We start from the raw sequence: 26,184 nt of genomic DNA on the forward strand, positions 1-26,184 counted from the left end.
GAGTGTGACCCTGCATCCGTAACCACCAAAGGCGTACCTGCCAACACTGACATCCCCATTGAGGGTTCTAACCCTGGTGCAGGTGGGTCGGGCAGAAAAGAATCCCTCCCAGGAACACTCACCTGTGACGGCACATAGGTCTCATCATCCGAATCGACACCTGAATACAGCTCGGGGGAGGTGCAGCCAGAGACACCCCTTGAGAGCACGACCTGCAGCAGTTGTGGGTTCTCACCCACCACCACACCACGTCCCTCACTGGTGGTTGGTCGGCCCTCAGACCCCTCCTGGGTCTGCACCATCTCCACAACCCCAGCAGTATCAAGTGCGTCATCCCCTGCAAAGACATAAAAGAAAACAAATGGAAACAGGCATTAGCACTATGGCACACAATTAGGGATGAGAGGCTACAGAAACAGTACTTGATTGACACATGTCCCACATGACTAAAACCCTCCTATGCATGCACCGTTACTGCGTGTGAAGGGTAGGCAGATGGCACACGTAGATGACACCAAGATGGAAGATGAACACATTTGCTGCATGCTGCCTAGCAGTGGCATCACACATTGGCCAGTGATTGGCAGGTCAAATACACATGCCATCACACAGATGGCATGTACCCTAGCCATAAAGTTAAGAGGGAGAGGAGGGCACCAATTGTTCATTCAGTCCAGTTTGCTCATGTAATTGATTTTTTTCATTGAAATGGTTCAAATGTATAACCTGGAGCTGCCAGTCCAAAATGGTCCTATAGCACAGGGACATGTCTACACAAATCATGTCCAGGAAACAAAGCCAGTCCACTGTACCATAGCCATGTCAGACATGTGACAATAGGACTGAGAAATGCCGAGTAAAAGTGGTGGTATGCAAACAATCTGCCTGAATGAACAGAGGAAAATAAGCAACAATGTTGTGGCAAGATGACACTTCAAGGGCAACTGGCGTGGTGTTGGGCTGGATGTCTAATGTTGGCAGAAGGGATACTGATATACCCAAATGCTGGTGCGCAGAATGTATTGGATGAGGCACATGGGTGACCCAAACCACTCAGACACACACCCTCACCTGGCACCCAAACAGAAGCCCTCCCACACACACCATGCACATGGATGACACACACATGCATGTGCACTCACCGGACAATGCCTCGTAATCTGCCAGTTCTCCCACGCCTTGTATCTGTTCCTCCGTGACGTAGGTCCCAGCAATCTGCTCATGTGGAGTGAGTTCTATGTCCTCTGATGGAGACCCACCTCCAGTCACTAGAGTTGCGGCATGACTTGAGGCCAGCTTATTCTTTGCCCTGCGCTTCAGGTCATTCCAGCGCTTGTAGCATTCAGTAGCTGTGCGCCTCACGAATCCAAGGGCACTTATGATGTCCGCGATGGTCTGCCACTGTGCCTGACGTTGTGCAGGTGTAGTCTTGGATCCTGCAACAATCACCATTTCGCGGTCATGTGCGGACACATACTCTACAAGTGCATTCAATTCGGCCTCATCGAAGCTGGGCTTCCTTGACGGGCCGGACTGTGTAGCCGTCTCTGGGGCATCAGCCTGTACTGGACGAGCACTCTTCCTCTTCCGCTTGGAAGGTGGTGGGGATCCTGAGTGTCCTACGCCGCTCTGGACACTAGGGGCAGGAGCACCGGTGGACTCTGTACTAAGAGTGTGGGATTGCACACTCAGCATGGGAGTTGGTGCAGGCATTATCTCAAGTGTGATGGTGTCAGGGGGAATGTCAGCATGATGGACTTGGACCGACACTGTCCTGGCTGGGTGTGTGAGAGGTGGGGTGGATGGAGCCGCAGCTGCCCCTGCAGCCTCCCCAGCCTACCTACGCGGGGCAGCAGCTGACCTAGCTGCCCCTGATCCACGTGGCCTGATGACACCAACGTGCACCGGCGCACGTGGCCTTGACCTGCTGACCTGGAAGTCAGCCATGGAGTCACCCTCTGCCAGGTCTGGTTCCACAGTGGGCTGGTCCAACAAGGGCTGAGCATGCATGGTGTCAGCCACGTTACCCTCAACCAGGGGGGGGGCATGGGTGTCCCTGACTGCTCCTCCACACATGGGGGGGCTAGGGGCACCCTGCAAGTCACAGCCACGTCCCCTACCGGATCCACCACGGCCACCACTTGGGGCTCGGCCACCTTTGCCACCCTTACGGCTTATTCGCCTCCCAGTCATGGCACTGATTTAATTGTGCGTATGGGAGTCGAGGTGAACTATTGTCCTGGGCAATTGGGGGTCAAAGGGGTTGGGTACCAGATGGTAATCGTACCCTAGTGCTCTAGCAAGGCTGTATGTCACCCCTGGGGAAAGATGACGGGTCACGCAACGCACAGGCAACCCAAAAAAGGGAAGTAAGGTGCACGCAACCCCTTCTAGACCACGTGTGTGGAAAAATAAACCTGCACTACGCTGTGGCACCCAGAAACACAAGAATGAACGTATGCGTGTCACACGCAGCCTAGAATGACCTCTGAAGGGGTATGTGACACACGGGGCAAGCACAGATGTTGAATACGTGCGCGACTCACCGTCTGCCAGGAAGTAAAGCGTGAAAAATATGCACGTGTGCGTGTTGGCAACACCCCGCCAAAAGAAGAATTGTACGCTGTCTGAGGAGACAGGACAACAGTAGAAGGGAACGCTGTTTGAGGAAACAGGCCCAGGAAAAAGAGGACAAGAGAAAAAGCTGTCAGAGGTAACAGGGAGTACGAACTTGAAACGCCTGAAGTAAATCGCGTGTGAACCGACAAGAAGTACAGATTTCAGATTTCACCCACTCGCTCTCCACGAAAAGCACGTACAAGGAAATGGCGTTCTACACGTACCTTTTATACACACGTCACAGACGCGCATACGCGATGAGGCCATTTCCACCAATTACACGCTTTGACACTCGGACGTGTATCTTTTTTTTTACACGCGCCATTCTCTACGGCCATGCGCGTGACATCATAGCTGCGCATGGGGGCCTTTGGGCCAATGAAATCGTGTATGCGTGCAGATGCGCTTACGCGCTAAGGGCCTTTCCTCGAATTACACGCAGACGTGCAGGATTTTCACGTGCCAAATCACTCCGTATCAAGCTGGCCACGCGCAAGCACACGGAAGACCAGCTCCTGCCAAGAAAGCCGATTTACTGCCCCCCAGAGCCCCGAGCACGCTCCCACCTGCCATCTGCTGCTGCCTGACAGCCTGCTGCCCACGTGCCCTGCCATTTGCTGCCTGCACATCAGCCAGGGGTGCTGTTGCTGTGACCACCCCTGCTGGAACCGAAGACTCCCGACTGGGATTCCATCGCTTCACAGCCCAGCCCCAGGACCCAGTTGCCCACCCACTCCTGCCTCTGGGGTTGTCATGTCGGGCATTGCAACATCTGGCACCACTGACAACCCCCGGCCAGAGAGGCAGAGGGGCACCAGCTTCACTGCCACCGAAGTTGGTGTCCTGGTGGAGCAAGTCCTGGGGCAGTATGATGCCCTCTTCGGAAGTGTGCGCGCCGACAAGGAAGGACGGACTCGGATCTGGACGGACATCATGGACGGACATCGTGACTGCCATCAACGCGGAGGGGGTGGCAGTCTGCGACTTCGAACATGTCAAGAAGGGCTGGGAGGACTTCAGGTCCAAGACCCTGAACAGGGGCCACTTGTCGGAAGATCAGATGAGGGTCCTGGAACGCATATCCCCAGTGCTCCACGTCCAGGTCCTTGAGAGGCAGGCCCGTCTGGAGTCGAGCGGTAAGTGTACATGCATCATGATTGTAAGCTGTGCGTGTGGTGATGTGCCAGGAGTGTGCCGGTTGCACATCTGTTTGTATGGGGCCGAGTATGGGTGGGGGTGTACAGGGCCGTGAGGATAACACATGCGAGGGCTGTCATGTGTGAGACATGGATGGTGCTTGTGTGTGTAGGCTTGCATGCCAAATGCAGTTGTGTGGGCACACATGTTTGGATGAATGTGTATGTAAGTAGGCATGTTCGTGATGTCACGCATGTATGTTGTTTTCAGCATGTATGTTGTTTTCAGCTGCACTGTGTACATGTGCATGTGTGTGTATTTGACAAGAGTGCAACAGTGATGCAACATGGATGCATGTGACAGCCGGATGTGGAAGCCTGATTGGCAGATGTGACATGGATGCCCATCTGAACACTGCAACAGCTGGCTGAGGTGTACACATGCATGCAAGTGTGGTGGTGTGCGTGCATGTGTAGTGCACTCCCTGTGTTGCATGTGATGTCTGGCTCACCTTTGCCTGCTCATGCTGTTGTATGTGTATGGATGGTGCTGGCAGTTGATGTGGCTGTGGTATGGCTCATGTGTGCAAGTTGAAATGACATGTGTGTTGCCAATTGTGATGCCATGTCTGAGGTTTGCCAATGCCACTCATGTGCAACTGTCATGTGTGTATGTATCCATTGTACAGTGCCCTGATGCCTGTCTTTTATTTCTCCCTGCCTGCAGCGTCAACTGATGAAGTGGGCGGAGAAGGTGCTGTGGAGCACAGCGGTGGGAATGGCACCGCCAGCCGGAGACGCAAGGCCCGGCTCCCCTCCCAGGTTGTGATCTCGTCGGGGAGTGAGAGTCCGGTGCCGCGTCCCAGGCCGCAGCTGCCGGGGGGAGGTCCAAGAGGCAGAGGTCGGAGTTGGACTCCTCGGCAGCAGAAGGGGCAGCTGGGACCCCACAGGGCCCAACGGGGGAAGATGGCACGTAGTCATCCAGGTTGGTGGGGGGTTTGGTGGAGGAGGAGGCCGTGCAAGCAACAGAGACGGGGTCTGGAGGTGGGGATTCCACTGGTGCTAGTGGTGCAGTGCAGGACCAGGGACAGGAGGCAGAACAGGTTGCCGCGGAGGTGCCTGTGTGCAATCCTGTCCCTGATCCTGTCACTGCATCATCTCGCACCAGCAGGGATGCCTACGTCCAGACCCGTTTTCAGGCAGGGGATGAGCTATCCGGGTCCGGGTTGGGCCTGTCCTGACTGGTGTGGCGTTGCGTCAACGGGCCATGCGAGGTGACCTGCAGTCTTTTCATGAGGAGACTGCACGTCATCTCGAATGGCTCGTTGACCGCGGCGGCCTACTGGGACAGGTCACCCAGGCCGGATTCCTCCGTTTGATGGGGCTTGCTACGACCCCCTCCTCAACTGAACCCCCTATTCGCCAGTCGTCCTCCGTGCCATCTTCCCACCCATCAGTCACCTGGGTGCCCTGTGGAGCTGCCTCTGACGGTGCGGCCAGGCTGGTGGAGGAGGCATCCCTGCCACAGTCGGGAGTCGGACGTCCATCAGGGGTGGCCACATCAACGAGTGCACCCCAGCCAGCGGAGGATGTGCAGGCAGCAGGAGGCAGTGCACGGGCAGAGGCACAGCAGCAGCAACGTGGTGGGAGCCATGATGGCTCGGGGCCTTCCACATCGGAGGGGCAGGCATCGGCCGGAGGGCAGGAGGACCCAGGACGGGAAGTGTCTTCCGTGTGGCAGCGGTTGGGCCACGCCATAGATGCGGAGCGGCAGCGGGCGGAAGAGGCACGGCTCACGATGGTCAGGGCGGAGAACTCCATGCGGAGGGCCCTGAGGCGGACCGAGTTCCTCGAGGCAATCCGCAGGGAGTTTGGGGTGAACATGTGGACGGCCCTGCGGACCCTCTGGGCCATGGAGGAGGACCGTCTCCGGGACATTGAGCAGGAGTTCGATGATGCCCTGGGCCGGAACATCCCGAAGTGAGCCGTCGGACTAGCCCGCTGCCCTTGTAAATTGTTCTGTAGTTAGTGTTAGGTTTCCTTTGGTTTTGCATTTTTTTTGGACCTTTTGGACAATGGGCCACATTTTTGTATATAGTTCTTTTTTTTTTAGGTAGTGTTATTAGATAGGTTTCATTTCTTCGGTTGGGATCATGGACCCTGGATGGTTTATCTGTATATAGTTGACTTTTGGATTTTCAATTTTTTTAATGATTTCCCCATGGAGCAATGTTTTCGATTTTAATTTTCCATTGGATTTACTTTTGTGGACTGTGACTTTGGACACCTTTCCTTTGCATTATGATTTGTGGTTTTGCATTATTTCACGGACCTGCTGTTTTTTTTTTTTAATTTCCATTATTGTTTGTTTATTTTTGATTCAATTTATGTTGCTTTTAATACATATTTTTTCTTCTAACTTCAATGTGTAGTATCATCTCATTGGTTTCATGCATATCATATGGGTTTTGACATTCACTGACACCCATTGGGTGTATGTGAGGGACATGTGTTCATTTCCAAACTTGCAATTGGCGTTCTATCATGTTTTTGCCATTTCTAAGTGGGTGGATGCAATACTCAGGTGGGTGTTTGGCATTTGGAGGCTGACCATAAGGGCCAGGGATCTAGATTGTGGTGACATGTTGGCTGGGGGACATGAGTGGGGGCCTGGTGGAGGGTGCCCTGCACTGCTGGGGGGTGGAGGTGGTGGTAGACATGAGTGGGGGCCTGGTGGAGGCTGCCCCTGGATGCTGGGGGGTGGGGGTGCAGGGAGACATGAGTGGGGGCCTGGTGGAGGGTGCCCCTGGATGCTGGGGGGTGGGGGTGCTGGGAGACATGAGTGGGGGCCTGGTGGAGGGTGCCCCTGGATGCTGGGGGGTGGGGGTGCTGGGAGACATGAGTTGGACATGGGTGGGGGCCTGGTGGAGGGTGCCCTGCACTGCTGGGGGGTGGGGGTGGTGGTAGACATGAGTGGGGGCCTGGTGGAGGGTGCCCTGCACTGCTGGGGGGTGGGGGTGCTGGTAGAGATGAGTGGGGGCCTGGTGGAGGCTGCCCCTGGATGCTGGGGGATGTGGGTGCAGGGAGACATGAGTGGGGGCCTGGTGGAGGGTGCCCCTGGATGCTGGGGGGTGGGGGTGCTGGGAGACATGAGTGGGGGCCTGGTGGAGGGTGCCCCTGGATGCTGGGGGGTGGGGGTGCTGGGAGACATGAGTTGGACATGGGTGGGGGCCTGGTGGAGGGTGTCCTGCACTGCTGGGGGTGGTGGTAGACATGAGTGGGGGCCTGGTGGAGAGTGCCCTGCACTGCTGGGGGGTGGGGGTGGTGGTAGACATGAGTGGGGGCCTGGTGGAGGCTGCCCCTGGATGCTGGGGGGTGGGGGTGCAGGGAGACATAAGTGGGGGCCTGGTGGAGGGTGCCCCTGGATGCTGGGGGGTGGGGGTGCTGGGAGACATGATGGGGGCCTGGTGGAGGGTGCCCCTGGATGCTGGGGGTTGGGGGTGCTGGGAGACATGAGTGGGGGCCTGGTGGAGGGTGCCCTGCACTGCTGGGGGGTGGGGGTGCTGGGGGACATGTGTGGGACATGAGTGGGGGCCTGCTGGGGGGTGGGGGTGCTGGGAGACATGAGTTGGACATGAGTGGGGGCCTGGTGGAGGGTGCCCCTGGATGCTGGGGGGTGGGGGTGGTGGTAGACATGAGTGGGGGCCTGGTGGAGGGTGCCCTGCACTGCTGGGGGGTGGGGGTAGACATGAATGGGGGCCTGGTGGAGGCTGCCCCTGGATGCTGGGGGGTGGGGGTGCAGGGAGACATGAGTGGGGGCCTGGTGGAGGGTGCCCCTGGATGCTGGGGGTGCTGGGAGACATGAGTGGGGGCCTGGTGGAGGCTGCCCCTGGATGCTGGGGTGTGGGGGTGCAGGGAGACATGAGTGGGGGCCTGGTGGAGGCTGCCCCTGGATGCTGGGGGGTGGGGGTGCTGGGAGACATGAGTGGGGGCCTGTTGGAGGGTGCCCGTGGATGCTGGGGGGTGGGGGTGTTGGGAGACATGAGTGGGGGCCTGGTGGAGGGTGCCCTGCACTGCTGGGGGGTGGTGGTGCCGGGGGACATGTGTGGGACATGAGTGGGGGCCTGCTGGCAGGTGCCCCGCAATGCTGGGGGGTGGGGGTGCTGGGAGACATGAGTTGGACATGAGTGGGGGCCTGGTGGAGGGTGCCCCTGGATGCTGGGGGGTGGGGGTGCTGGGAGACATGAGTTGGACATGGGTGGGGGCCTGGTGGAGGGTGCCCTGCACTGCTGGGGGGTGGGGGTGGTGGTAGACATGAGTGGGGGCCTGGTGGAGGGTGCCCTGCACTGCTGGGGGGTGGGGGTGGTGGTAAACATGAGTGGGGGCCTTGTGGAGGGTGCCCCTGGATGCTGGGGGGTGGGGGTGCTGGGAGACATGAGTTGGACATGAGTGGGGGCCTGGTGGAGGGTGCCCCTGGATGCTGGGGGGTGGGGGTGCTGGGAGACATGAGTTGGACATGGGTGGGGGCCTGGTGGAGGGTGCCCTGCACTGCTGGGGGGTGGGGGTGGTGGTAGACACGAGTGGGGGCCTGGTGGAGGCTGCCCCTGGATGCTGGGGGGTGGGGGTGCAGGGAGACATGAGTGGGGGCCTGGTGGAGGGTGCCCCTGGATGCTGGGCGGTGGGGGTGCTGGGAGACATGAGTGGGGGCCTGGTGGAGGGTGCCCTGCACTGCTGGGGGGTGGGGGTGGTGGTAGACATGAGTGGGGGCCTGGTGGAGGGTGCCCTTCACTGCTGGGGGGTGGGGGAGGTGGAAGACATGAGTGGGGGCCTGGTGGAGGGTGCCCCTGGATGCTGGGGGGTGGGGGTGGTGGTAGACATCAGTGGGGGCCTGGTGGAGGGTGCCCCTGGATGCTGTGGGGTGGGGTGGTGGTAGACATGAGTGGGGGCCTGGTGGAGGGTGCCCTGCACTGCTGGGGGGTGGGGGTGGTGGTAGACATGAGTGGGGGCCTGGTGGAGGGTGCCCCTGGATGCTGGGGGGTGGGGTGGTGGTAGACATGAGTGGGAGCCTGGTGGAGGGTGCCCCTGGATGCTGGGGGGTGGGGGTTGTGGTAGACATGAGTGGGGGCCTGGTGGAGGGTGCCCCTGGATGCTGGGGGGTGGGGGTGCTGGGAGACATGAGTGGGGGCCTGGTGGAGGGTGCCCTGCACTGCTGGGGGGTGGGGGTGCTGGGGGACATGTGTGGGACATGAGTGGGGGCCTGCTGGCAGGTGCCCCGCAATGCTGGGGGGTGGGGGTGCTGGGAGACATGAGTTGGTGTTCATATTGCAAGGTGACATGTGGCTTGGCTGGGGGGCATGCACATGGTGGATGGGCTGCCTGCGGGGCATGACCAGGGGTGCAGGGTAGTCCCCTGTGGTGTGTGCTGCCTGCAGGGGCCGTGGAGGGGGTAGAGGGGACACCTGGGAGGACCCACACTGACAATTCACGTGTAGGAGTCCCCGCGCACCCCTGTAATACATGTACCCCGCTCCCCCAGGCCCGATCGCGTGTAAAACTTCCCGCGCACCCCTGAAATACACGTACCCCGCTCCCCCAGGCCCGATCGCGTGTGAAACCACCCGCGAGCCCCTGAAATACACGTACCCCCCTCCCCCAGGCCCGATCGCGTGTAATACTTCCCGCACACCCCTGAAATACACGTACCCCACTCCCCTGGCCCGATCGCGTGTGAAACCACCCGCGAGCCCCTGAAATACACGTACCCCGCCCCCCCAGGCCCGATCGCGTGTGAAACCACCCGCGCACCCCTGTATACACGTACCCCGCTCCCCCAGGCCCGATCGCGTGTGGAACTTCTCGCGCACCCCTGAAATACACGTACCCAGGCCAATCGCGTGTGAAACTTCCTGCGAACCCCAGTTATACACGTACCCCGCTCGCACAGGCCCTTTCGCGTGTGGAAGTTACCGCGAAACCCGTAATACATGTTCCCCGCTTGGCGTTTGCTGTTTGGCAGTCCGGTAAACTGGTTTTGGCTTGGCGCAGACCTTTGCGCTGGATTGGGGATTTGGATGCCTTTTCCTTGTGCGAGGGCGTTCTTGGGGGCGTAACTGGCGCTGCTGCAGGGTCGCTGCGCCACTCTGCGCCACGGCTGGTTTTGGAGGCTAAAATCCATGAATATGCTGTGCGCTGAAATGGATTTTACGCAGTCTATCGCACAGGAACACTGTGCGCCAGCCGCCTCCGCCACTTTTGTGCGAATTTCCATGAATTACCCTGTATGTTACTAAATTGCCCGCACCCTAAACGGCTGAAAGCTAATGGGAAATCTTTCCCTTATATAGCACCCTGTGTTTGGAACACCCTGCCAACACACCCTACCAACCCATCTACGTTTGGATTGTAATTTATGCTCATTTTTTGTGTATTCACGCCCTGATGCCTGTTGTGTTTTCGGAGTGCAATAAAACAAAAATAAAATAACCGCTGTCCCATTGCAGACGGAGACCATACTCATAGAAATCAATGTCTGTCTTGCCAATAATGTAAGCAGTACAGCACGAATTGCAAAGTGAACTCTACTTTGTAAAGCAACAAGCAATCCCAGGATTTATTCACTAATGCCGTTCACGGCACCATTGACATGCCATTTTGGCAGACCTCATGACCTATTCTGGGCACAACTAAATTGAAAACGGACCACTGCTTGAATATATTTTTCAGGCAGGCCTCAAAAGCTGGCATATATTTGAGATAGGGCTGCAGAATTTTCTTTGGGCACACGCAGCATGAAAATGTGTTAAAAATGGTGTATGTGCTATGTTGGTGTCAGGCCTCTGTTGGAGCAGTTAATGTGTTCCCCCTCAGACATCTTTGCAAATTCTGTGCTTTCTTTAACCATTTTATCTAATACATCTTCTATAAAATGCCTCGTTTTGTCCCGTTACATGACAGAAAACCCTCACTTCCCTGAAACGCATTCATTTGTTCGTATCACGCTTTTTCAATCCTCTTGAAAAATGCAACTGTCTCCATTATGTTTCAGACCGAGGAACAATCTTTTTCATACTACCTTTTAAGGGGGTATTGTAACATTGGGCCATGAGGTTCAAATCGGTTGTCCAAACTTTCTACTGAATAACAGGAGTCGCCGAAACCACACTGCTGGGTATATGGGAAGACAATGGGACTCATTACAAGTCAGGCGGAATGGGTTAACGGGGTCCGCAATGGGTGCGGACCCGTTATTCCCATTCTGCCTAATTACGCGGTCCTGTCGCGGGACTCGGTAAGGAAGCCTGGTAAAACCAGGCGTCGTTAACAGGTCCCGCGAGGGGACCAGGCAGCTAACAACGGGCCGGTCGTAATCGGCCCGTTGTTAGCTCCCTCTCCCATTCCCATTGAGCCCAATGGGGGCTCGAATGGGAATGGGGAAGATCCGGGCCCGGGTTCCCTGAGGGAGGAATTACCGGGCCCTCCGAACTCGGAATGGCCCGGTAATTCCCCCTTCAGGGAACCCGGACCCGGGTTTGGAGGCAGCCATGACCTTATTAAGGGCAACCCGTAATTTGGCCAATGTGCTTTATTAAACTGGCCCCGGAAGTGGGCCAAACAGAAATTAAGGAAGTGGCCTATACAATAATCTTCACTGAGCATAGAATGATAATTCATGCATGGTTGAGTTAGGGGTTTACATCAAGTCTGCACTGGTGCCATCAGATTTAAAGTGTTTTATTATTCAAAAGGATGATGAATTTGTCACAGTGTGCATATAAATAAATTGAGTTGTAGTATCGTGTGGTTTATTTAACTGAAAGAAGAGACTGCTTTGTGAAAGATAATTATGCTACATGCTTATAATTCTATGTTTCATAATCTGATAGCAAAGCCAGTGAGTGGAGGTTGATTCTGAAATTAAACACATCTGTCATGTCTTAGAAAAATGCTACTCTCTCACCATCCAACCGGGGAAGAGACAAATGTACTTGAGGGCCACAGCACATCACTTAGCATGCTTAATTCATTACGGATTATGTTCATACTCGGAGATTTGTTTGACAAGTGTTTGTGTATTTTCACTGTCTAACAACCTCTTGGGTGTATTTCATACATCGTTTGCAAACACTTATTTCTTGATTTGATTTTTAAAAATAGAATTTCAGACAAGATCAGACACATAGAGACTCTGTGTTGCTCTATAGATAATTGGAGATTCTTCTTAATGGGCCAGCAGAGATGGCCCCACTAAGTGAATCAGGGTATAGTCATGAAAGCTGCTCATCCCACTAGGCTGAACATAGATGCGACCAAGCAAATCATTGCCACGGCATAATGCTACGTCAATCGCATCTTACGTCACTGGATCCTGGGCGTAATTGTGTAGGCAAACTGAGGACTTTGGTAAAAAACGCCAGGAACATACCCAGAAGACAATAGTTCCAAAGACCTTATTATTGGCCCCATAGGTAATATGTACAATCTAAAACAAACAATGGCCAAAATAAAATAAATACATCCTACATTGCTGACCTTGGAACTTGGACACCTTGAATTTGATTGAACAGAAATCACTTGATGACGGCCAAATCACGTTTCTACATTGCCACAAATTGGTATTATGTGTATAGTAAATATGCAAACACTGCCTGTACACCTTGCTCTCTCGTACTTCAATTATCAGCTTGCACACCTTCAGTGGAGTAACTTTGCTGAAAAAGTTGGGGGGGGGGGGACATGACAACTCTGTCCCCTCCTAAAATTACGTCCATGCACACCTTGTACAACATCTATAATCTTCTTGTATCCAAAACTTGCTCTTTTCGTCTTTTCCCAGCTATCAAAAGCAGCCCGTTCTCTTCCAGATCCCCCAGAGACGGTGGAGACCATGCAAACAGCATCGACACGTAGGACACATCCTAATAACATAGCATAACATCTGGGCTTAATGTACACCTCCTCAATTTACAGGCGCACCTGCTACAATAACCGTTCTCTGTTTAGTTTAGTTTATTTATATAGCGTGCTAACCTGGGGGCATCTAAGCGCTTTAAGAACTACACTGCTTCTCGAAGCCAACATTGTTTTTAATAAACTTCATAGTTTGTGAATTTGTTAACACGTTAAGAGCAAATCCAGTTCAAAAAGGCTGTTTCATGCTGCTGGATTGGGTGCTACCAGCAGCAACATGCAGGGGTTCCCCAGTGGCCATAACACCTAAAAGCTTTCCCCATTGCTTCAGCGAGGAGTGGTGCAAAATTGCATTTCACTTTATGTAGCATAAATCCATGCACCACCGTGAGACCAGTTGGATGCTGTGATCCCAAAAAGGGAGCGTAATAAAAGATAACATCTGTACATACATAAATACACGATAGATAGAATGAACTTACTGTCAGGTTTGCACGTAGGATATGTTAGTTCGTTTTTAATGCACGTTCCCAAAAGCGATCCTGTTTGAACAAAACTCGTTTTGCATTTAAATTCCATGGTTTGCGAATTTTTGAATATGATTTCAGTACCATCGTATTCTAAGTTATTGTCATCCATACCCTCTTGTGTTATGCGACACGGATCTGCAAAACACAGGACAAGACATGGATTAAACATCAAATCTAAAAAGACATTTACAAAAGAATAAATACAAATGCTTGAAAAAAGATATTTCAACAAGCAAGCAATATAATCCGATTATTTTACGATGAGGTTAAGTGTGTGGTTTAACGATGCTCTAAATCAAAGAGTAGAATCTCCCAGTTCCAGACTCAGCTCTTCATTACTCAGACCACCCTTTGATGTAAATGTGATGTGCTGGTTTTATGTAACCTGGCACCTCCTTCGGTGTAGTGCACTACTGAAGTTCACAATGAATGAACCTTCCAATGTAATAGAAGGCGTTGGGGGCTGTGGCACCATTTCTTGTCCTGTTCCCCAAACAGCTCACAGTCCCCCACAGGACCATTTTAATCACTGTTGGGGCCGTGGGCACGGACATCTTTGGAGCCCCCTCCACCAAACCAAAGGAATTAAGTGATTAAGAATATCTGGTCCCACAACCCCTCCCCCGCCCCCTCGTCCCGATCACAGCCCATAGGTTGATATGCTGCCTTGAAGCATTCAAAATAAACATGTTTACTCCCTTTAAGTACTCTTACCATCTTCATTATTGCTCTAATCAGAATGATAAGTAGCATGTGAAGGCCAAAATTAGCAGTCTAGGAAGAGGTTACTTCTGTTCTACTAGTATAGATACAGGATACTTTTTATCAATAGCATCCAGGAAGGTATGCAGCCTGTAGTGTTAATGCAGGAACATATGTAAAAGGTACATGTAATCCAGAATAGACAGAATACTCACACTAGCAGCCTCACATAATGCAAAAGCGCTCATGCATGGATAGAGGAGACCAATTGGAAAGAAGGAGAAAGCTACACATACCATAGCATGGATAGGGGATGCAGATTAGAAGCTACCAGGAAGGTGTCTGTATCCAGACAGACTGAGATTAGAAGTGGGACATGGTTTTCAAATAGTGTTGCTATTAGAGATCAAAAGGAACAAAGTGCCTATAGTGTGCAATATATCAGCGATCACTATTTTAGTGGAAGCAACACTAGCCAGTGAAACCATCAGTGAAGCCTTTTTGAAGATCATACCCCGAGAAGGAAATCACTTTAAAGGGCTGACAATTTTGAAAGGTTTAGGTGCTGGCAATTTTGAGAGGTTCGGCAATACAAGATTAAATGAGATGTCCAGGATCACACATCGGTTAAGCGGTGAAGCTGGGATTTGTGGCAACTCTAATTTCTGAATTTGAACACTTTCTTTTCCTCTTTTCCATGAACTAAAATAGTCTAATTTTATAAAACGGACTTGGAAAGTACACAAATCACATTACCAAACATGACAATTTTTTTTTTTAAACTAAATTTTATAAAAAGGTTATTACACAAAATAGGAATAATTCTAGCTTCATTTGCTCCATCATCAAGGGAAGTATTTAAGTACCAGCATACCAGTCAATGTGATTTAACAGATTTAATCTGGGTTTGTCGTTTAAAGCTTTAAATACTTCCAAAACACTGGCTTGTGAAATGGTCATATATAAATGTGCAGAAAACCTTTGAATTTTACAAAAAAGCAAACTGTTGTTTGTGTCAAACGAGCAGACCTTAAAATATGCTTGCTCGAAGCCTACAACATCTGGTCCGCTCTCTTCCATCTACCACCCCTTCCACTCAAAAGTCCTACATAATAAGAAAGATAAAGTTATGCGCTAAACGATGCAACCAGCATGCAAGAAGGCAAACCTCACAGAAGATGGCACAGTAACATAAGAGATATGAGATGATCTGACCAGGATCACTGTATTGTCTGCTGGCAAAGCCAGAATACAAGCATGAATGCTTTGGTCCCACAGTCTTAAATTTGGATACTTATTCACCTCTTGGACTAACAGTTTATGCTCATCGTTACAGGTGATTGCCTAGGCATCTAACCAATTTGTGGACCTTCACCATACGGATGGCGTTAGTTTTTCTAAGAACCCCTATCTGGTGCAGGCACATTGCTGATAATAGTACGTGTTGTGCTGCAAAACATATGCAAGCAGGTTTATAAACCTCAGACATAGGAAAGGCTCAGCCAGTCTTGCTGGAATGTGCTATTGTAATCTTGTATATGAACACATATCTTTGCAAGGAGTGCTTAGCACACTGAGCTATCTTCTCAACCGTTTTGGCACTCATTTATCAATATGCATTTCAACTTTGGCTATTGCACATGATCAACAGAATTCCCACAGGAAATAAAAAATGCTACAGGATTGTGGGATGTATTGACCCACTCCACTATGCTATGCGGCATCAACCTGCCAGTTGTGGGGAAAGAAACAGCAACAATGGCGGCAAAACCCTTGTGCGTTCAAAAAACCTACAAAAACCGTGTGCTTCAGCACACAAAAAGAGGGATGCACAACCTGCCACCCATGGTCATGTGCAGTGGAATGGGGCACACCCTGCAGAAATGTGCCAGTGGGTTCCATAACCAGCAAACAGAGTGCAGAGAGAAAAGCAGCACTTTGCAAGGGAAACCCAAAAATGTGCCTACAATTGTCATTTTCTTTGTTGCCAAAATTGCCAAAATGCCTATAACACAACCCTTTCAACATTCACAATCTTGCCTGGTGCTAAAATCCATGTATCAAATGAAACATGGTGAAACATACAAAATCTGAAAACTGACAGCCTCTATGCCCAAAATCTGGGTGTAGTACTTGTGAAAATATGCCCGCATATCACTGTTAAACACGCACATTTGTGGAAATTTGCTTAAAAATTGGACATTGTGTTCATAGTGAAAAGGGCAAAAGTCTGTAGAAAGCGGAGACAAGATCCCACAGCTATGGGGTTTTGAGGAATAGCTGCTATGTAAAATATGCAATCTGTATATGTGATTTTATAGAGGTTGCACATGTGTAAATATGTATTTTGCCAAAATTAGACTTTGTGTTCCAGTGGCTAGGGGTGGGTTCTCAGCATCATAAAATTACACCATAAAGATGACTCTTCTCTCCTCTATCAAGGCAGATAGTAGACTCTGACCCAATCACCGTTCACAGAGGCAAGCTTAGCTAAACCAGCCCATACACCCCTTTGTGATGTCATTTTTAAAGGTATAAATAGAGACAGCTGAGGGCACATAGGAACTCACAGATCCAGCCACCTTCCTGATTCCGGTGAAGCACTCTGATCCAGCATTCTACATCCAGCTTTAAATATTCATCCAGATGCCAAATCTCTTGCCAGCAATAGAGACTATTGATTTTCAGCAAGGCCCCAATCCTCAAATTTATTCTCCCCTCTCAGTAAAGCGCTGTGTTGTGTGAGAAGGCCATTTTGAACCAGTATCCAGAAATTCGCTGGCTTGCCACCACTAGGCTTGCCTGAGGAACTCGCCATCCAGCTGATCCAAATACCCACAGACTAGGAGAGCAGATCTGTGCCAATCCGGCAACCGGCCTAGAGGATCCAGTCCCGTGCCTGAGGTGCTGTTTTTCCTAGACCAGACCCAATCCTGACCAGAGCTGAGGGTCCCATTTAAAAACATATCCAGTGAGTATAAATAGGAAGAATTGTGTCACATAGCATATGTACTTTGCATAGTCTTATCCCTATATCCAACCCATCCTATCTTCCTTCAGAACAAGTCTTATTAGAACTATCTTTGCGCTGACCATTTTCTCATCTGGAGAAGTCGAGTTTCCTTATCAGGTGGGTCACCCTGATCCAGTGGCTGTAACAGTCCTGTGTGGTATTCACTTCTTCATAGTCATCCCCTAGTCTAAGCAAACCCATTTGTCATTTTTAAAAGTGCATTTCTGTTTTCAATTCTCGCATCTACTTCACAAAAAGGACCTTGACTAAAACCCCCATAACTCCCTCAGTTTTTGTGATAGAAACAAAAGGTCAACTCCTACTTGTAGCCAACATCCACAGCTATCCATAGAACCTAAAACTCAGTGCAATTCTCCCGGTATCGCGAATATCGCGCAATGAAAATTTTGCCGCAATTTTAAAAATCTGAAAGTTTTACACGTGTAAAATAGCTCTAAATTTATTCCAACTTGGACCTTGAGATTTCCATCATTTTCTGCTGACCAAATCATTGCTTGTGCTTGTGTGCCACTGTTCAAAGCGGCTCCCATAAGAATTTATAACAATTCAGTATTTTTTACCAGATTTGGTGTTTTGCCCAGTCTATTCTAAAGACAATTTTGAAAGCCAGTCTGACAGCTGAAAGTCAATTCTGTTTTTCTCTTGTGTTTGCTGGGGGAAAGTGGGACTGATATTTGTTTGATTTGTGCCATTCCTGAATACCTGCTCTCTTCTCCTATCTCTTCACATTGCCTATTGGGGGGTTGAGGGGTGTTGCAGGGGGAACTGCTAACCACAGTGCTATCTGATTTGAACCAACACAAAAGTATTATTTTCTGTGCTGCATTTGTTTTGCTTATTACCTATTCCTAGTGTACTAAAGTATGACCATGCTCTGAATTTGAAAGTAGGGCGTAGATATTCTGCGTGCAAACTGTTGATGATGGATCAAGTGTCAATTATAAACCAAACAGGGTAAAAGCATGTATGTTTTGTTGAGATATTACTTTAAGGGACACGTTTTTCAGTCAGGGGGGCACAGGTCTGCGATTGCTTTGCAGCTATGAAAAATGTACGACCCTGCAGGAGGACAACTACACCAAGGAATGTGTTTATCTGCTTTGGCCGAGGATGTCTGCCAGAACAGGAACATTAGACCCATTCTAAACGTGCCCCACATGGCCAAGCCAGACACGAGCGCAGGTCACACTTAAAATGCAGACATGGATGGTGGAATTGGCAGGACATTTGCCATCCATTTCTTAGGGGTTTTGTTTGGCCCAGTTGTCATCCTACAGGTGAAAATCACTACAAATTACCACCCCCAAATTTGGCAAAAAACACAGAATCATGAAGTATTTACCCAGGCTTATGTAGTGTTTTCAAGTATTTCAGAATTAGCTGTGGGAAGAATGCACTTTACCACTAAAAAGGTGAAAGCAACAAAATGCACCTTTCGTTTCTGCCCTACATCATCACTAGTTCTTTATTTACACTCCAGCCATAGACCCAATACACAGCCAGTGCACACAATGATGCCGACTTGTGTTTCAAAGGGACCAGAGATTCACCATTCGGTGCAATTTAAAAACAAAACCCTTAAAGAGAAGGCCACTGTGAATACTTCATCAGGCTTCTATTCTAAAATCACCTTTGTTAGTAGTAGGTGCCTTTGTCCTCGTGAAATCTTAAGAAAATTCCACTATGACACTGATGGACAATTATACCTCCCTAAAAACCAGCCAGACGAAACAATCCACCCCTTGGTACACACCCGAGCTCTCCACAAACAAATGCTCAGTCAGAGCCCTAGAGAGATAGTGGTTCTAAAACCTTAACCTGGAAAATCTCAACCTCAAATCTCTCTGCGCCAATGGTAGGAATCTGTTTACTGAGGCCAAAGTTGTTACTACTACACCACCATGTGGGCAGCCTCTAAGCAGTAAAGAATTGTACAAAACCCCCACCTGACTCTGATTAGCCAGCAACTCAGGAAAAATGTGATGAATCTACAACTTTTTTGCTAAGAAAATTGAGAAAATCCAACAGATCATTGATTCAACCTACCACAACTTAAACCTCCACCCCCATTGCTGGCACTCCAACATGCACACTGCTCCTCTGGATCAAATTCGCTCCTCTCTCTCCCCCAGACCTCCTGAAAGCAATCACCTCCCTCAGATAAACTTCTTACTCTGACAATATCATCCCAGCCACCAATATTGAAAATGTGATGGGCCTGGTGCTCAAAGCTCTCTTCAATATTTTTAATGCCTCTAACAGAAGGGTAAGACTGGTCTCGTATGACCTCTTTTGAAAAATGTGACCCTATACCCAGACGAGCTGTCCAGCCTTCTGCTTATTGGCAAAAACTTGGAAAAAGCAGTCACTACACAACTACTCATCAGGATCAAACAACTACAACTCTTAAATGACTATCAGTCTGGGATCTGCCCAAAGTGTAGCATCAAGACAGCCACCATCCAGGTGATGGATGATGCCCTCCAGATCATGGATAAGAGTCTCATGCCTCCTCAACCTCATTTGCATTCAACACCGCTGCCCACCACATCCTCCTCTCCCTCCTCACTGATGGGATGGAATTCTCTGGCACTGGCCTGAATGGGTTTACTGCCTAACTCTTGGTCAGACACCATGCCGTCCAGATGTACTCATGTTCTAACTGACTCCCATTCTCCTGCAGAGTCCCCCAAGGTTCCATCCTCTCACTGATCCTTACTAACTATTACATCGAGCCTCTGAGCACCCTCCTCTAAGACCCCGATATAGCCAACAAGCAATATGCGAACGATACTCAGCTGTACATGACAGTAAAAAGCTCACATGCTATCAGTGATCTCTGGGATTACCTAGCCATTATCTCATCACTCAAACATAACCCACCAACGGAATTCAGCCTCAATGTTCCCGTTGCTAAACAACAAGATGTACATCTATGGCTCAATGATTGCCTCATCAGAGCAACACCAGGGACAAATTCAGAGACCAACCCACTGATGGACTAGGTGATCAGGTAACAAGAGCGTGTTTCCGCACTTTAGAACTTCCTAGGGTTCTGTCCAGGCAGGGGCGTCCCATTTAATGGTTGACCTTTTTGCCTGTGAGTCTTTGCTTTTGCCTTCCTCCTCGCTGCACCTGTCAGTACTCCTAGTTTGCTAATTATTGTGCTATACTTCCACACTGCAGTACTCACCTACAATTCATACGCTCCTGCTGCTGTTTCCACTCACCTCTCCCTATGCTTTCTCCAATCATGCTTTAACTTTCTCCTTTCCTACCACCGTCATTAAACTCACATCTTGAAACTCCCATTACTCCATCACTCTTGCACCCCCTATTTCCAACAAATAAAGTAGATAAGCTAACAATACCTTCCCTAACACCTATCCACATTGCATGTCTTCTTCTTAGACTCAAATTCTCAACTCTGTTACCACATCAAGTGAACATTGCACTCTGGAATGCTCAATCTGTATGCAACAAAATCTCCAATATCACTGACTTGTATTCCAGCTCTCCTCCCCTAGACCTCCTCGCTATCACTTAAACTTGGATTTCTCCATCTGACATTGCCTCCCCTACATGATTCCAAACTATCCTTCATTCACTCTCGTCTGACTTGCACATGTGGCAATGGCGGACACCTACACTCTTCCCACCTCAATGTTCCTGTGAAGTCCTCAGCCCAGCTCAGGAGAGCTGCAACATCCACAATACTGAAACGGGAAAAACGATTGAAATGCAAACTAGGGTAAGCCCATATGGGCTACATGTGAAGAAATTGCCTCTCAATAGTATCATGCAGACCCCTGACGAAATTAGACTTTGGCCTCACTTGATTTTGGCCCTGTTAAAATGGCCACAGTGTTTTCTGCAAGATGCTCTGCTGATGTTTTGCAGGCCTATACAGCCCGCCTCCAATTGCATCCAATTGGCCCTTTCCTGTTCATATTCCCAAGACCAATAGGACCAATAGGAGCCAGATGGTGATGCCGGCCCCCAGCAAAGACTAAATGCTAAGGCCGGAGACCTCCGCTGTCTAGCCCTGTCAGGCCGTGTCAGCTGGGACATCACTCTCCAAGCCTTGCACACAGTAGCCAACCTGCCATCCGATCAACAAGGTAAGGAGAGCTCATATGCAGCACCCCTCACCATCTCAAGCATTGTACCCTTTGATGTTTACCGCTTGTTTTCTCCTAACCTACAACCCCATTCCTCTAAGCTTTCTGGCCAGGTGCCAACTGCTTCCGATGCTTGTTAGGCAGAATTATATGCAGTACCCTTTGGGAACATCACACACAATTAGGACTGCTAGTGACAGGACAAATTCACCTTTGGTACAAGCCTGTACTACACAGTAAAGTGGTAGCGATGGCTGAGCAGCCAGACTTATCTCAAGAGTAAGTGAGCAGTATCAATAGTTACACAAAGGACAGCAATTACTATGATTCAAACAAACACTGACTCAAGGTCTGAGTAAAATAATATACATTTATTTACACATCAGTTGTAAAACATTTCACTAAAGTAAAGCAGTTGAAAAATGACACTCTAATACAGTACACCACACCTAATAGGTTCTGGACAAGTTAGGCTCAAAATGAAGTGTGAGCAAATGGCACTCCAGAAATTCAAAAAGGGGGGTGGGGGGGGGGGACAAAGTTATCAAAAATGTAGCAGTACCAACAATAGGCAGGGCAATCTCAGAAAAAGGAACTAGATTGAGGAAATCAATTCCATAGGCCTAGGCCAATGTTAATGGGTCAAAGTCTTTTGCTCAAGATCACACAGTTCAGGGTATTTCGTGGTTAAGTATTTTCCAAGAGTTCAGGACGAAGTTGGTCGGCAGAAAAGTTAGTTTAAAGAATGGAGAAGAACAAGCCCTCGGATTGGCAAAAGGTTTCACACCCTCCCACTGTGGTCGGACGAAACGAACAAATGGATTTGAACAGTACCTTAACCGGAGAAGAAGGCTGTAGCTGAGGCGGATGTTCCTGGCAAGTCCTGCAGGCTCACGGTTCCTGAAGCGACTGTCGGACTGACACGAAGTAGGAAGACTGGAGGGTCCTGCACTGTCCAGGGAAGAAACCAGCAGCAGAGCAAAGCAACGAGTAAAAGGTGTCCGGTCCTTCTGGCTATCCGGTCCTTCTGGCTATCCGGTTCACTGTAGCTCGGTACAGCAAATTCGACCAGGAGAGGGAGGCCTTGCTTGGAGTTTGGATGAACTGGTTGGTCCCACCAGCTCGGGGGAAGAAGATTCCTTGCAGATCTCCTCTGTCATCGAAGTCTGAAGATTCGGAACTACAGCAGGGCTTCACCGATAAGTTCAGCCGTTGTTGGGGTCCTCTTCTGTCAGCTCCTCTTCGGTTCTCTCATTCCAGTGGCGACTCTGCCTTTCAAGCCCCAGAGACCTGCTTTTTATGCAGTTTTCCCCCATTCATACAGCCTGGCTGTCAATCACACAGCAGGGTGGCTGTCCCGCCGGGACAGTCACCACAGCCAATCAGATCAGAGTGCGACATGGGTCTCCAAGGAGACCCTATGCAGGGAGTCCTAAACCCCTCCCTCACATCCTGTCCCTCTCATACATACAGGCGCCTAAGGTGGGCTTCTGTGCAGAAGCCTGTGAAAGGACGGTGAACAAAGGAACCAAACCTGGTTTGGCACGCAGAGTAAAACACGAGAAAGACTTTAACAAAAAGAAATGGCGAATACACCCAGCCGGAACCGTATAAAATGTATATGGTCTAGCGGGTTTAAGTTCAGGCTACCATAACAGCAATAGGAAAAATAGGGTAGTTACCACTGCCACCAGCCAAGTCTTAATGAAAAGGGAGCGATACAATGCTCCAAGAGAAACAGACAAAAAGGGATAAGTATTAACCCTTTCCAGAACTCTATTTAAGATAGTTTGTACTGGGTCTGTAAGTTTTAAAAGGGACTAATAAAGTTAATGGCAACTTTACATGTTCTGGGAGACAGTAATCAGTCCCAGAAAATGGAGTCTGAGTTGGGAAGTCAAAAAGACAACCACAGTCTTTGAACACAAGAAAATGTTAAATACACACAGCAAAACACATGTAAGAGTGGGAACAAATACTCACACTCTTACCAGGTCAAAAAAATAAATCCTAAAAATCCAGCAAAGATGCTGAGGGACTCAGTAGGTAAGGGAAATTAGCCATTCTGGAGAATTCTCCCTAACACTGCTCCTTGCCATTCCAACACCTAGCGCCCGCCAAACCCACTGCCCCCATTGCACCTGCCAAGCCCACTTCCTCCACAGTGCCCGCCAAGCCCACTGCCCCTGTTAACCCGCAAAGCCTACTTCCTCCACAGTACCCTCCAAGCACACTTCCACCTCAGTGCCTGCAAAGTCCACTGAACCCACATACAAGGCGCAGGCCCTTCCACTAAGAACACCTAATTGCCCAGGCGTCCCTAGGCGGCACCCACATGCCTCTCACAGTCCTGACAACACTTCTAATACTAAAGTCTTCATAGGACTCACACGCTCCTCACGACTTAGAACCCTTCATGTCAATGGCCACCTACCCCCCCCCCCCACTGTCCCCTCTCTAGGCACCCACAGACTTAACAGACTTGGTACTCATACTTCTTCCTGGCTTCTCACAGCTTGTCAGGTCCCACATCTCCCCACTACTTAATATTTATATATATCAGGCACTGCTGATTTTTGCAAGCACAGCTATTCAACCACAACCACCCTCTTCCAACACAAAATCTCCCCCTGTCCTTTGGAGAGCTCCCCACCACCCCTTGAACAACGTAAAACCCTAGACATCCATGACCTACTACTAGAACACCAATTAGATATACTAGCTATTGAAGAATCATGGTTGCACCGGCCTCAGGCCCCACCATTGCACTGGCCCACCCTCCCGAATACACAGTCCTCAAAGCTGACCATCCAGACACCATAGGCTGGGGAGTTGCACTTATCGCAAAAACCTCCCTACAAATCAGATCCTCACCCATACCAACCATCATAGGTTATGAACTGCTGCTCATGAAGCTACCCACTGACCCCAAAACTACCTTTAACATCCTACTGTTATACCGACAACCTAAGTACCAAAGTTACCCCACCCTAGATATCCCACCCCTTATCAGGCCATTACTGAAACCCTCAACTAAGTTTATCATACTGGGCAACATTAAACTTGGCTTTAACGACGCTAAAGCATGTGCCTTCTCCGCAGCCATGGATGACATGAACTTCAACCAACTAGTCAGCATGCCCACCCATAACAAAGGCTGAATCCTAGACTGGATTCTCAACTCCAACACCAGCATCAATATCTCTACTATCAAAGAAATCCCCTGGTGAGATCACTTCCTCATCAACTTTGAGTTATCACCAACCTGCTCATTATATGGCTGCCTACTCCCAAACTCATCATGGTCAGAAATACACACAAATTCACACTGGATTGCTTCAACCCTACACTTCTTGCCTCACTCTCAAAACACAACAACACCAACACCACAGCAGACAACATTTCCAACCTCTACCACAGCTGCCTGCAACTTACGCTAGACTCCCATGCTCCACTCATTGCTAAAACCCCGAAATCCCACGAACCAGCTAACATTTGGTTTGATGAAGAACTCATTAACTTACGCTGTGCCAAAAGAGCCCTTGAACATCTGTACAAAATGAACCCCACCTCTCCCAATGGCAAAGCCTTAACCAGAGCCTCAAAAATTTACAAAACAGCAGTTGTGGAAGACAAAAAAACTCCTACAATACACGCATCTCAAATGCTAGCTCTAACACCAAAGAGCTCTTCACTATACTCAGAGAACTAGAATCGCCCACCCCGAATGTCCCATCCACCCAAGCGGACAAAACATGGTGCACAGTCATTCAAAATGACTCTCTCCTAACCAAAATCAATACCAAAAGACTCCCTTGAAACCAAACTGCCCTCAGATAGCGAAAACGACTGCAGAAAACCTCTCCTCCCCTCGACACTCCACCATTCAAATTCATCAATGTATCACAAGAACAGGTGATGTCCACCATCCTCACATTAAACCTACTAACTGTAAAGGCTACACCTGTCCCGCACACTCAGTTGAATTATGTGCACCCACTCTAACCCACATCATCACTGATTTCATGAATGGATCCTTCACCACCAACCTTGTTCCAGCAAACATCTAAGCAGCATGGAGCAGCCATCTCCTCATGAAATCCACGCTCAACCCACTCATTCCTACCGATATCAACCTATTACCACAGTCCCTTTCCTTTTGTAGATAATAGATTGTGTAGCATACTCACAAATCCAATCCCTGTGTGAGTTCAACCACCTCCTTTGCTCCACATAATTGTGTGGCCATCCCAAACAAAGCAAAGAAACCGCCCTTCTGGACCTAAAAATCCAGATGGACAGCATACGTGACTCGAGAAATCCAAGCATTCTACTGCTTCTAGATTTGTCTGCATAATACGACCTAGTTGACCACGAAAAAAAACTGTGCTGAAACCTCTGCCACAATTTTCACTTCTCACCTGAAACCACGTCCTGGATCCAGTCCTTACTATCCAATCGTACCACCAGAGTCTTCACCGGCAAAGAGGCAGCTGTCCCCATCCTTGTGCTGCTCAGAGTCCCCCATGGCTCATGCCTCTCACCCACTCTATACAATACTTATACTAAACCCCTCTTTGACCTCTTAGACTCAATGACTATCACATACACTGCTGAAGACACCCAAGTCCTCATCCCCATCACTGACTATTACGCTCAGGACAATCAACAAAATCTTCAGCACCATTCTGGATGGCTACACAGCCTCTTTCTAAATTATGACAGTCCTCAAACAGGTGAAAACACTGGGAGTTTACCTGGATGCAGAGCTGTCAATGTTCAAACAGATTAACGTGCTATCTTCCTCCATGCTCTACACCTCCAGACTCATATCTCTGAGTGGACAATTCCTATGATAACTGCCTGACATTTGCACGAGCACTAATACTATTCAAACTGGACTATCGCAATGTGCTCCTTTTGTGTACATCAGCCTCTAACCTATGAAAACTGCAGCTTCTACAAAACAAAGCCCTTGGAGCCGCCCTTGGACTAAAACACAGCGACCACATCTCTGCCACCTGACGCGATGCCCACTGGTTGCCCATCAAAGCTCTCATTATCTTCAAAACACTTACCCTGGTTCACAAATGTATCTACAAAGAAGTTCTGCCCTACCTAAATGACTAATCACT

General features: G+C 49.7%; 1 protein-coding gene across 3 annotated transcripts in view; it reads right to left on the reverse strand.

The window, feature by feature from the left end:
* Positions 1-26,184, reverse strand: part of LOC138537982 (coagulation factor XIII B chain-like) — a 1,433,866-nt gene that overhangs the window by 82,152 nt on the left and 1,325,530 nt on the right. For all 3 annotated transcript variants that reach the window (XM_069641496.1, XM_069641495.1, XM_069641494.1), the window contains one exon: positions 13,145-13,327. In XM_069641496.1, the coding sequence (XP_069497597.1) occupies positions 13,145-13,327 (183 nt within the window). The remainder of the gene's footprint in view (positions 1-13,144; positions 13,328-26,184) is intronic.

Source organism: Ambystoma mexicanum, chromosome 1q (genome assembly GCF_040938575.1).
Source record: "Ambystoma mexicanum isolate Mex_15411 chromosome 1q, UKY_AmexF1_1, whole genome shotgun sequence".
Lineage (NCBI taxonomy): Eukaryota > Metazoa > Chordata > Amphibia > Caudata > Ambystomatidae > Ambystoma > Ambystoma mexicanum.